At 61.5% G+C, this 12,459-nt stretch overlaps 1 protein-coding gene across 3 annotated transcripts in view; it reads left to right on the top strand.

Moving 5' to 3' along the window:
- Positions 1-487: 487 nt before the first annotated feature.
- Positions 488-12,459, top strand: part of KIFC3 (kinesin family member C3) — a 49,544-nt gene continuing 37,572 nt past the window's right edge. Inside the window, exon 1 of one of the 3 annotated variants that reach the window (XM_073565094.1) lies at positions 488-553. Coding sequence is in view for 1 of the 3 variants with exons in the window: in XM_073565092.1 (XP_073421193.1) it covers positions 8,467-8,671 (205 nt within the window). In the remaining 2 variants the exon portion in view is untranslated. Of the gene's footprint in view, positions 554-8,451; positions 8,672-12,459 lie in introns of those variants that run through there. The other 2 variants (XM_073565092.1, XM_073565093.1) reach the window with 2 other exon arrangements.

The raw sequence follows: 12,459 nt of genomic DNA, 5'->3' as shown, positions 1-12,459 counted from the left end.
ATGTGGCCCCAGACTGGTGCCGTGACAACCCGGTGATTGCCCAGGTGGCCCCAGACTGGTGCTGTGACAACCCGGTGATTGCCCAGGTGGCCCCAGACTGGTGCTGTGACAACCCGGTGATTGCCCAGGTGGCCCCAGACTGGTGCTGTAACAACCCACTGATTGCCCATATGGCCCCAGACTGGTGCTGTAACAACCCAGTGATTGCCCATGTGGCCCCAGACTGGTGTTGTGACAACCCGGTGATTGCCCATGTGGCCCCAGACTGCTGGCGTAGCAATTCAGGTGGACGGGGGGGGTCTGCATTATCTCATCATGCTACGTCTGTCTCCCCAGGGCTGCAGTCTTCATCGCATCCCTCAGCGCCTCCATCTCGCCTCCCGTGTGAGGACCGCCCAGAGCTCCGGTGGTGAGTATCACCCGCCCGCGGCTGTCAGGGAGGGGCCACAGCTAAACCGGCAGGTTAGACCACATTCCTCACATTACCTGTAAGCTGAGACATAACATGAACCATAGGCGAGATCATCACCTGAAGCCCGAGGTGCTCCACCAGGTACAGTGTCGGCACACGGGTCACGCACAGCTGGGAACACCGTCGGCACAGGGATCATATGGAGCCAGGAATGCCGCCAGCACACGGGTCACATAGAGCCAGGAATACCGCCAGCACACGGGTCATACGGGAACAGCACCAGCCCAGGCATCATAATGTAGCTGAGGACACTGCCGGCACACAGAGCCAGGAATACCACAAGCACACGGGTCACACAGAGCCAGGAATACCGCCAGCACACGGGTCTCACAGAGCCAGGAATACAGCCGGCACATGGGTCTCACAGAGCCAGGAATACTGCTGGAACACGGGTCACAAAGAGCCGGGAATACCACCAGCACACGGGTCACACAGAGCCAGGAATACCGCCAGCACATGGGTCTCACAGAGCCAGGAATACAGCCGGCACATGGGTCTCACAGAGCCAGGAATACTGCTGGAACACGGGTCACAAAGAGCCGGGAATACCACCAGCACACGGGTCACACAGAGCCAGGAATACCGCCAGCACACGGGTCACACAGAGCCAGGAATACCACCAGCACACGGGTCTCACAGAGCCAGGAATACAGCCGGCACATGGGTCTCACAGAGCCGGGAATACTGCTGGAACACGGGTCACAAAGAGCCGGGAATACCACCAGCACACGGGTCACACAGAGCCAGGAATACCGCCAGCACACTGGTCACACAGAGCCAGGAATACCACCAGCACACAGGTCACACAGAGCCGGGAATACCACCAGCACACGGGTCACCCAGAGCCAGGAATACCGCCAGCACACGGGTCACCCAGAGTCGGAAATACAGCCGGCACACGGGTCTCACAGAGCCGGGAATACAGCAGCCACATGGGTCTCACAGTCAAGAATACCGCCAGCACATGGGTCACAGAGCCAGAAATACCGCCGCCACACGGGTTTCACAGAGTCGGGAATATCACTAGCAAACGTGTCATACGGGAACAGCACCAGCCTAGGCATCAATATGTAGCCGAGGACACCGCCGGCACACAGAGCCAGGAATACCGCCGGCACACAGGTCTCACAAAACAAGGAATACTGCTGGCACATGGGTCTCACAGAGTCGGGAATACAGCCAGCACACGGGTCATACGGGAACAGCACCAGCCCAGGTGTCATAATGTAGCTGAGGACACTGCCGGCACACAGAGCCAGGAATACCACCAGCACACGGGTCACACAGAGCCAGGAATACCGCCAGCACACGGGTCACACAGAGCCAGAAATACCGCCAGCACACGGGTCACACAGAGCCAGGAATACCGCCAGCACACGGGTCACACAGAGCCAGGAATACCGCCAGCACACGGGTCACACAGAGCCAGAAATACCGCCAGCACACGGGTCACACAGAGCCAGGAATACCGCCAGCACACGGGTCACACAGAGCCAGGAATACCGCCAGCACACGGGTCACACAAAGCCAGGAATACCGCCAGCACACGGGTCACACAAAGCAAGGAATACTGCCAGCACAGGGTCACACAGAGCCAGGAATACCGCCAGCACACGGGTCACACAGAGCCAGGAATACCGCCAGCACACGGGTCACACAGAGCCAGGAATACTGCCAGCACAGGGTCACACAGAGCCAGGAATACCGCCAGCACACGGGTCTCACAAAGCAAGGAATACTGCTGGCACACGGGTCACACAGAGCCGGGAATACCACCGGCACACGGGTCACACAGAGCCGGGAACACAGCCAGCACACGGGTCATACGGGAACAGCACCAGCCCAGGCGTCATAATGTAGCTGAGGACACTGCCGACACACAGAGCCAGGAATACCACCAGCACACAGGTCTCACAAAGCCGGGAATACCGCCAGCACACGGGTCACACAGAGGCGGGAATACCACCAGCACACGGGTCACACAGAGCCGGGAACACAGCCGGCACACGGGTCTCACAGAGCCGGGAAAACCGCCGGCACATGGGTCTCACAGAGCCGGGAATACCGCAGCCACATGGGTCTCACAGTCAGGAATACCGCCAGCACATGGGTCACAGAGCCAGAAATACCGCCGCCACACGGGTTTCACAGAGTCGGGAATATCACTAGCAAACGGGTCATACGGGAACAGCACCAGCCTAGGCGTCAATATGTATCCGAGGACACCGCCGGCACACAGAGCCAGGAATACCACCGGCACACAGGTCTCACAAAACAAGGAATACTGCTGGCACATGGGTCTCACAGAGTCGGGAATACAGCCAGCACACGGGTCATACGGGAACAGCACCAGCCCAGGTGTCATAATGTAGCTGAGGACACTGCCGGCACACAGAGCCAGGAATACCACCAGCACACGGGTCACACAGAGCCAGGAATACCACCAGCACACGGGTCACACAGAGCCAGGAATACCGCCAGCACACGGGTTACACAGAGCCAGGAATACCGCCAGCACACGGGTCACACAGAGCCAGGAATACCGCCAGCACACGGGTCACACAGAGCCAGGAATACCGCCAGCACACGGGTCTCACAAAGCAAGGAATACTGCTGGCACACGGGTCACACAGAGCCAGGAATACCACCAGCACACAGGTCTCACAAAGCTGGGAATACCGCCAGCACACGGGTCACACAGAGGCGGGAATACAGCCGGCACACGGGTCACACAGAGCCGGGAATACCGCCGGCACATGGGTCTCACAGAGCCGGGAATACCGCAGCCACATGGGTCTCAGAGTCGGGAATACAGTCGGCACACGGGTCACACAGAGCCGGGAATACCGCAGCCACACGGGTCTCACAGTCAGGAATACCGCCAGCACATGGGTCACAGAGCCAGAAATACCGCCGCCACACGGGTTTCACAGAGTTGGGAATATGACTAGCAAACGGGTCATACAGGAACAGCACCAGCCTAGGCGTCAATATGTATCCGAGGACACCGCCGGCACACAGAGCCAGGAATACCGCCGGCACACAGGTCTCACAAAGCAAGGAATACTGCTGGCACATGGGTCTCACAGAGTCGGGAATACAGCCAGCACACGGGTCATACGGGAACAGCACCATCCCAGGTGTCATAATGTAGCTGAGGACACTGCCGGCACACAGAGCCAGGAATACCACCAGCACACGGGTCATACGGGAACAGCACCATCCCAGGTGTCATAATGTAGCTGAGGACACTGCCGGCACACAGAGCCAGGAATACCACCAGCACACGGGTCATACGGGAACAGCACCAGCCCAGGTGTCATAATGTAGCTGAGGACACTACTGGCACACAGAGCCAGAAATACCACCAGCACACGGGTCACACAGAGCCAGGAATACCGCCAGCACACGGGTCACACAGAGCCAGGAATACCGCCAGCACACGGGTCACACAGAGCTAGAAATACCGCCAGCACACGGGTCTCACAAAGCCAGGAATACTGCTGGCACACGGGTCACACAGAGCCGGGAATACCGCCAGCACACGGGTCATACGGGAACAGCACCAGCCCAGGCGTCATAATGTAGCTGAGGACACTGCCGACACACAGAGCCAGGAATACCACCAGCACACGGGTCACACAGAGCCAGGAATACCGCCAGCACACGGGTCACACAGAGCCAGGAATACAGCCAGCACACGGGTCACACAGAGCCGGGAATACCGCCAGCACACGGGTCACACAGAGCCAGGAATACAGCCAGCACACGGGTCACACAGAGCCAGGAATACCGCCGGCACACGGGTCACACAGAGCCAGGAATACCGCCAGCACACGGGTCACACAGAGCCAGGAATACCGCCAGCACACGGGTCACACAGAGCCAGGAATACCGCCAGCACACGGGTCACACAGAGCTAGAAATACCGCCAGCACACGGGTCTCACAAAGCCAGGAATACCGCCAGCACACGGGTCACACAGAGCCAGGAATACCGCCGGCACACGGGTCACACAGAGCCAGGAATACCGCCGGCACACGGGTCACACAGAGCCAGGAATACCGCCAGCACACGGGTCACACAGAGCCAGGAATACCGCCAGCACACGGGTCACACAGAGCCAGGAATACCGCCAGCACACGGGTCACACAGAGCTAGAAATACCGCCAGCACACGGGTCTCACAAAGCCAGGAATACTGCTGGCACACGGGTCACACAGAGCCGGGAATACCGCCAGCACACGGGTCATACGGGAACAGCACCAGCCCAGGCGTCATAATGTAGCTGAGGACACTGCCGACACACAGAGCCAGGAATACCACCAGCACACGGGTCACACAGAGCCAGGAATACCGCCAGCACACGGGTCACACAGAGCCAGGAATACAGCCAGCACACGGGTCACACAGAGCCGGGAATACCGCCAGCACACGGGTCACACAGAGCCAGGAATACAGCCAGCACACGGGTCACACAGAGCCAGCAATACCGCCGGCACACGGGTCACACAGAGCCAGGAATACCGCCAGCACACGGGTCACACAGAGCCAGGAATACAGCCGGCACACGGGTCACACAGAGCCAGGAATACCGCCAGCACACGGGTCTCACAAAGCAAGGAATACTGCTGGCACATGGGTCACACAGAGCCGGGAATACCGCCGGCACACGGGTCACACAGAGCCGGGAATACCGCCGGCACACGGGTCACACAGAGCCAGGAATACCGCCAGCACACGGGTCACACAGAGCCAGGAATACAGCCAGCACACGGGTCACACAGAGCCAGGAATACAGCCGGCACACGGGTCACACAGAGCCAGGAATACCGCCAGCACACGGGTCTCACAAAGCAAGGAATACTGCTGGCACATGGGTCACACAGAGCCAGGAATACCGCCGGCACACGGGTCACACAGAGCCAGGAATACCGCCAGCACACGGGTCACACAGAGCCAGGAATACAGCCAGCACACGGGTCACACAGAGCCAGGAATACAGCCGGCACACGGGTCACACAGAGCCAGGAATACCGCCAGCACACGGGTCTCACAGAGCCAGGAATACCGCCAGCACACGGGTCACACAGAGCCAGGAATACAGCCGGCACACGGGTCACACAGAGCCAGGAATACCGCCAGCACACGGGTCTCACAAAGCAAGGAATACTGCTGGCACATGGGTCACACAGAGCCAGGAATACCGCCGGCACATGGGTCACACAGAGCCAGGAATACCGCCAGCACACGGGTCACACAGAGCCAGGAATACCGCCAGCACACGGGTCACACAGAGCCAGGAATACCGCCAGCACACGGGTCACACAGAGCCAGGAATACAGCCAGCACACGGGTCACACAGAGCCAGGAATACAGCCGGCACACGGGTCACACAGAGCCAGGAATACCGCCAGCACACGGGTCTCACAGAGCCAGGAATACCGCCAGCACACGGGTCACACAGAGCCAGGAATACAGCCAGCACACGGGTCACACAGAGCCAGGAATACAGCCGGCACACGGGTCACACAGAGCCAGGAATACCGCCAGCACACGGGTCTCACAAAGCAAGGAATACTGCTGGCACATGGGTCACACAGAGCCGGGAATACCGCCGGCACATGGGTCACACAGAGCCGGGAATACCGCCGGCACACGGGTCACACAGAGCCAGGAATACAGCCAGCACACGGGTCATACGGGAACAGCACCAGCCCAGGCGTCATAATGTAGCTGAGGACACTGCCGACACACAGAGCCAGAATACCACCAGCACACGGGTCACACAGAGGCGAGAATACCACTAGCACACGGGTCTCACAGAGCCGGGAATACCGCCGGCACATGGGTCTCTCAGAGCCGGGAATACCGCAGCCACATGGGTCTCACACAGTCAGGAATACCGCCAGCACATGGGTCACAGAGCCAGAAATACCGCCGCCACACGGGTTTCACAGAGTCGGGAATATCACTAGCAAACGGGTCATACGGGAACAGCACCAGCCTAGGCATCAATATGTAGCCGAGGACACCGCCGGCACACAGAGCCAGGAATACCGCCGGCACACAGGTCTCACAAAGCAAGGAATACTGCTGGCACATGGGTCTCACAGAGTCGGGAATACAGCCAGCACACGGGTCATACGGGAACAGCACCAGCCCAGGTGTCATAATGTAACTGAGGACACTGCCGGCACAGAGAGCCAGGAATACCACCAGCACACGGGTCACACAGAGCCAGGAATACCGCCAGCACACGGGTCACACAGAGCCAGGAATACCGCCAGCACACGGGTCTCACAAAGCCAGGAATACTGCTGGTACACAGGTCACACAGAGCCGGGAATACCGCCGGCACACGGGTCATACGGGAACAGCACCAGCCCAGGCGTCATAATGTAGCTGAGGACACTGCCGACACACAGAGCCAGGAATACCACCAGCACACGGGTCACACAGAGGCGGGAATACCACCAGCACACGGGTCACACAGAGCCGGGAATACAGCCGGCACACGGGTCACACAGAGCCGGGAATACAGCCGGCACACGGGTCTCACAGAGCCTTGGAATACCGCCGGCACATGGGTCTCACAGAGCCGGGAATACCGCAGCCACATGGGTCTCGCAGAGCCAGGAATACCACCAGCACATGGGTCACACAGAGCCAGGAATACCGCAGCCACACGGGTCACACAGAGCCAGGAATACCGCCAGCACACAGGTCACACAGAGCCAGGAATACCGCCAGCACACAGGTCACACAGAGCCAGGAATACCGCTGGCACACGGGTCACACAGAGATGGGAATACCACAGGCACACAGGTCTCACAAAGCGGGGGAATGTCGCCGGCACAATGGTCTCACAGAGCAGGGAGTATGGCCGGCACACGGGTCATACGGCAAAAGCACCAGCCCAGGCATCAATACGTAGCTGAGGACACCGCCGGCACACGGGTCTCACAGAACCGGGAATACCGCCAGCACACGGGTCTCACAGAACCCTGGAATACCGCCAGCACAGGGGTCTCACAGAACCGGGAATACCGCCAGCACACGGGTCTCACAGAACCCCGGAATACCGCCAGCACACGGGTCTCACAGAACCCTGGAATACCGCCAGCACAGGGGTCTCACAGAACCGGGAATACCGCCAGCACACGGGTCTCACAGAACCCCGGAATACCGCCAGCACACGGGTCTCACAGAACCCCGGAATACCGCCAGCACACAGGTCTCACAGAACCCCGGAATACCGCCAGCACACGGGTCTCACAGAACCCTGGAATACCGCCAGCACACGGGTCTCACAGAACCCCGGAATACCGCCAGCACACGGGTCTCACAGAACCCCGGAATACCGCCAGCACACAGGTCTCACAGAACCCCGGAATACCGCCAGCACACGGGTCTCACAGAACCCTGGAATACCGCCAGCACACGGGTCTCACAGAACCCTGGAATAGCGCTAGCACACGGGTCTCACAGAACCCCGGAATACCGCCAGCACACGGGTCTCACAGCACCGAGAATACCACCGGCACAGGGGTCACACGGAGCCGGGAATACCGCTGACACACGGGTAGTAGTTGACGTCGCCCCCTGCTCCCTGGTGGGGGTAACAGTTGCCGTCGCCCCCTGCTCCCTGATGGGGGGGTAGCAGTTGCCCCCTCCTGATGGGGGTAGCAGTTGCCGTCGTCCCCTCCTCCCTGATGAGGGTAGTAGTTGCCGTCGCGCCCTCCTCCCTTATGGGAGTAGCAGTTACCATCGCCCCCTCCTCCCTGATGGTGGCAGGAGCTATCGTTGCCCCCTCCTCCCTGATGGGGGTAGTAGTTGCCATTGCCCCCTCCTCCCTTATGGGGGTAGCAGTTACCGTCGCCCCCTCCTCCCTGATGGTGGCAGGAGCTATCGTTGCCCCCTTCTCCCTGATGGGGGTAGTCGCCCCCTCCTCCCTGATGGGGGTAGTAGTTGCCATTGCCCCCTCCTCCCTTATGGGGGTAGCAGTTACCGTCGCCCCCTCCTCCCTGATGGTGGCAGGAGCTATCGTTGCCCCCTCCTCCCTGATGGGGGTAGTAGTTGTGGTTGTTCCCGCCCCTGCTTCTCTTCCTCCCTCTCTTTGTCCTCTCACTTTCCTGTCTAAAGTTTGTCATGGACTCTGCTGTGCTCTCTGTAACTTTTCTTGGATCTGCAGTGCAGGTGGGTGCGGGGACACAGGGCGGAATCTCTGCTTGTGAAGGAGATGGAAGTGTTAACAGCAGGACTTCTTTGAATTCCAGCAGTTGAATGGTTAACACTGCAAGATTGATTTCTACAGGAATGTGACCTTCAGGAGGGGGGGCAGTGAGGGTGGTAATGAGTGCAGGCTGGGGGGCAGTGAGGGTGGTAATGAGCGCAGGCTGGGGGCAGTGAGGGTGGTAATGAGCGCAGGCTGGGGGGCAGTGAGGGTGGTAATGAGCGCAGGCTGGGGGGCAGTGAGGATGGTAATGAGCGCAGGCTGGGGGGCAGTGAGGGTGGTAATGAGCGCAGGCTGGGGGGCAGTGAGGGTGGTAATGAGCGCAGGCTGGGGGGGGCAGTGAGGGTGGTAATGAGTGCAGGCTGGGGGCAGTGAGGGTGGTAATGAGTGCAGGCTGGGGGGCAGTGAGGGTGGTAATGAGCGCAGGCTGGGGGCAGTGAGGGTGGTAATGAGTGCAGGCTGGGGGGGGCAGTGAGGGTGGTAATGAGCGCAGGCTGGGGGGCAGTGAGGGTGGTAATGAGCGCAGGCTGGGGGGGGCAGTGAGGGTGGTAATGAGTGCAGGCTGGGGGGGGCAGTGAGGGTGGTAATGAGTGCAGGCTGGGGGGGGCAGTGAGGGTGGTAATGAGTGCAGGCTGGGGGCAGTGAGGGTGGTAATGAGTGCAGGCTGGGGGGCAGTGAGGGTGGTAATGAGCGCAGGCTGGGGGCAGTGAGGGTGGTAATGAGTGCAGGCTGGGGGGGGCAGTGAGGGTGGTAATGAGCGCAGGCTGGGGGGGGCAGTGAGGGTGGTAATGAGCGCAGGCTGGGGGGCAGTGAGGGTGGTAATGAGCGCAGGCTGGGGGGCAGTGAGGGTGGTAATGAGTGCAGGCTGGGGGGGGCAGTGAGGGTGGTAATGAGCGCAGGCTGGGGGGGGCAGTGAGGGTGGTAATGAGTGCAGGCTGGGGGCAGTGAGGGTGGTAATGAGTGCAGGCTGGGGGGCAGTGAGGGTGGTAATGAGCGCAGGCTGGGGGCAGTGAGGGTGGTAATGAGTGCAGGCTGGGGGGGGCAGTGAGGGTGGTAATGAGCGCAGGCTGGGGGGGGCAGTGAGGGTGGTAATGAGCGCAGGCTGGGGGGCAGTGAGGGTGGTAATGAGCGCAGGCTGGGGGGGGCAGTGAGGGTGGTAATGAGTGCAGGCTGGGGGGGGCAGTGAGGGTGGTAATGAGTGCAGGCTGGGGGGGCAGTGAGGGTGGTAATGAGCGCAGGCTGGGGGGCAGTGAGGGTGGTAATGAGCGCAGGCTGGGGGGGGCAGTGAGGGTGGTAATGAGTGCAGGCTGGGGGGGGCAGTGAGGGTGGTAATGAGTGCAGGCTGGGGGCAGTGAGGGTGGTAATGAGCGCAGGCTGGGGGGGGCAGTGAGGGTGGTAATGAGCGCAGGCTGGGGGGCAGTGAGGGTGGTAATGAGCGCAGGCTGGGGGGGGCAGTGAGGGTGGTAATGAGTGCAGGCTGGGGGGGGCAGTGAGGGTGGTAATGAGTGCAGGCTGGGGGGGCAGTGAGGGTGGTAATGAGCGCAGGCTGGGGGGGCAGTGAGGGTGGTAATGAGCGCAGGCTGGGGGGGGCAGTGAGGGTGGTAATGAGTGCAGGCTGGGGGCAGTGAGGGTGGTAATGAGTGCAGGCTGGGGGGCAGTGAGGGTGGTAATGAGCGCAGGCTGGGGGCAGTGAGGGTGGTAATGAGCGCAGGCTGGGGGCAGTGAGGGTGGTAATGAGCGCAGGCTGGGGGCAGTGAGGGTGGTAATGAGCGCAGGCTGGGGGCAGTGAGGGTGGTAATGAGCGCAGGCTGGGGGGCAGTGAGGGTGGTAATGAGCGCAGGCTGGGGGGCAGTGAGGGTGGTAATGAGCGCAGGCTGGGGGGCAGTGAGGGTGGTAATGAGCGCAGGCTGGGGGCAGTGAGGGTGGTAATGAGCGCAGGCTGGGGGGCAGTGAGGGTGGTAATGAGCGCAGGCTGGGGGGGCAGTGAGGGTGGTAATGAGCGCAGGCTGGGGGGCAGTGAGGGTGGTAATGAGCGCAGGCTGGGGGGCAGTGAGGGTGGTAATGAGCGCAGGCTGGGGGGCAGTGAGGGTGGTAATGAGCGCAGGCTGGGGGCAGTGAGGGTGGTAATGAGCGCAGGCTGGGGGGCAGTGAGGGTGGTAATGAGCGCAGGCTGGGGGGGCAGTGAGGGTGGTAATGAGCGCAGGCTGGGGGGCAGTGAGGGTGGTAATGAGCGCAGGCTGGGGGGCAGTGAGGATGGTAATGAGCGCAGGCTGGGGGGCAGTGAGGGTGGTAATGAGCGCAGGCTGGGGGGCAGTGAGGGTGGTAATGAGCGCAGGCTGGGGGGCAGTGAGGGTGGTAATGAGCGCAGGCTGGGGGGCAGTGAGGGTGGTAATGAGCGCAGGCTGGGGGGCAGTGAGGGTGGTAATGAGCGCAGGCTGGGGGGCAGTGAGGGTGGTAATGAGCGCAGGCTGGGGGGCAGTGAGGATGGTAATGAGCGCAGGCTGGGGGGCAGTGAGGGTGGTAATGAGCGCAGGCTGGGGGGCAGTGAGGGTGGTAATGAGCGCAGGCTGGGGGGCAGGGAGGGTGGTAATGAGCGCAGGCTGGGGGGAGTGAGGGTGGTAATGAGCGCAGGCTGGGGGGCAGTGAGGGTGGTAATGAGCGCAGGCTGGGGGCAGTGAGGGTGGTAATGAGCGCAGGCTGGGGGGGGCAGTGAGGGTGGTAATGAGCGCAGGCTGGGGGGCAGTGAGGGTGGTAATGAGCGCAGGCTGGGGGGCAGTGAGGGTGGTAATGAGCGCAGGCTGGGGGGGCAGTGAGGGTGGTAATGAGCGCAGGCTGGGGGGGGCAGTGAGGGTGGTAATGAGCGCAGGCTGGGGGGGGCAGTGAGGGTGGTAATGAGCGCAGGCTGGGGGGGCAGTGAGGGTGGTAATGAGCGCAGGCTGGGGGGGGCAGTGAGGGTGGTAATGAGCGCAGGCTGGGGGGGGCAGTGAGGGTGGTAATGAGCGCAGGCTGGGGGGGGCAGTGAGGGTGGTAATGAGCGCAGGCTGGGGGGGGCAGTGAGGGTGGTAATGAGCGCAGGCTGGGGGCAGTGAGGGTGGTAATGAGCGCAGGCTGGGGGGGGCAGTGAGGGTGGTAATGAGCGCAGGCTGAGGGGCAGTGAGGGTGGTAATGAGTGCAGGCTGGGGGGCAGTGAGGGTGGTAATGAGCGCAGGCTGGGGGCAGTGAGGGTGGTAATGAGTGCAGGCTGGGGGGCAGTGAGGGTGGTAATGAGTGCAGGCTGGGGGGCAGTGAGGGTGGTAATGAGCGCAGGCTGGGGGGCAGTGAGGGTGGTAATGAGCGCAGGCTGGGGGGCAGTGAGGGTGGTAATGAGCACAGGCTGGGGGGCAGTGAGGGTGGTAATGAGCGCAGGCTGGGGGGCAGTGAGGGTGGTAATGAGCGCAGGCTGGGGGGCAGTGAGGGTGGTAATGAGCGCAGGCTGGGGGCAGTGAGGGTGGTAATGAGCGCAGGCTGGGGGGGGCAGTGAGGGTGGTAATGAGCGCAGGCTGGGGGGCAGTGAGGGTGGTAATGAGCGCAGGCTGGGGGGGGCAGTGAGGGTGGTAATGAGCGCAGGCTGGGGGGGCAGTGAGGGTGGTAATGAGCGCAGGCTGGGGGCAGTGAGGGTGGTAATGAGTGCAGGCTGGGGGGGCAGTGAGGGTGGTAATGAGCGCAGGCTGGGGGGCAGTGAGGGTGGTAATGAGTGCAGGCTGGGGGGCAG

The sequence above is a fragment of the Dendrobates tinctorius genome, unplaced genomic scaffold (assembly GCF_039654945.1).
Source record: "Dendrobates tinctorius isolate UK_male_01 unplaced genomic scaffold, ASM3965494v1 ptg000539l, whole genome shotgun sequence".
NCBI lineage: Eukaryota > Metazoa > Chordata > Amphibia > Anura > Dendrobatidae > Dendrobates > Dendrobates tinctorius.
This window is presented reverse-complemented; position numbering and strand designations above follow the sequence as displayed.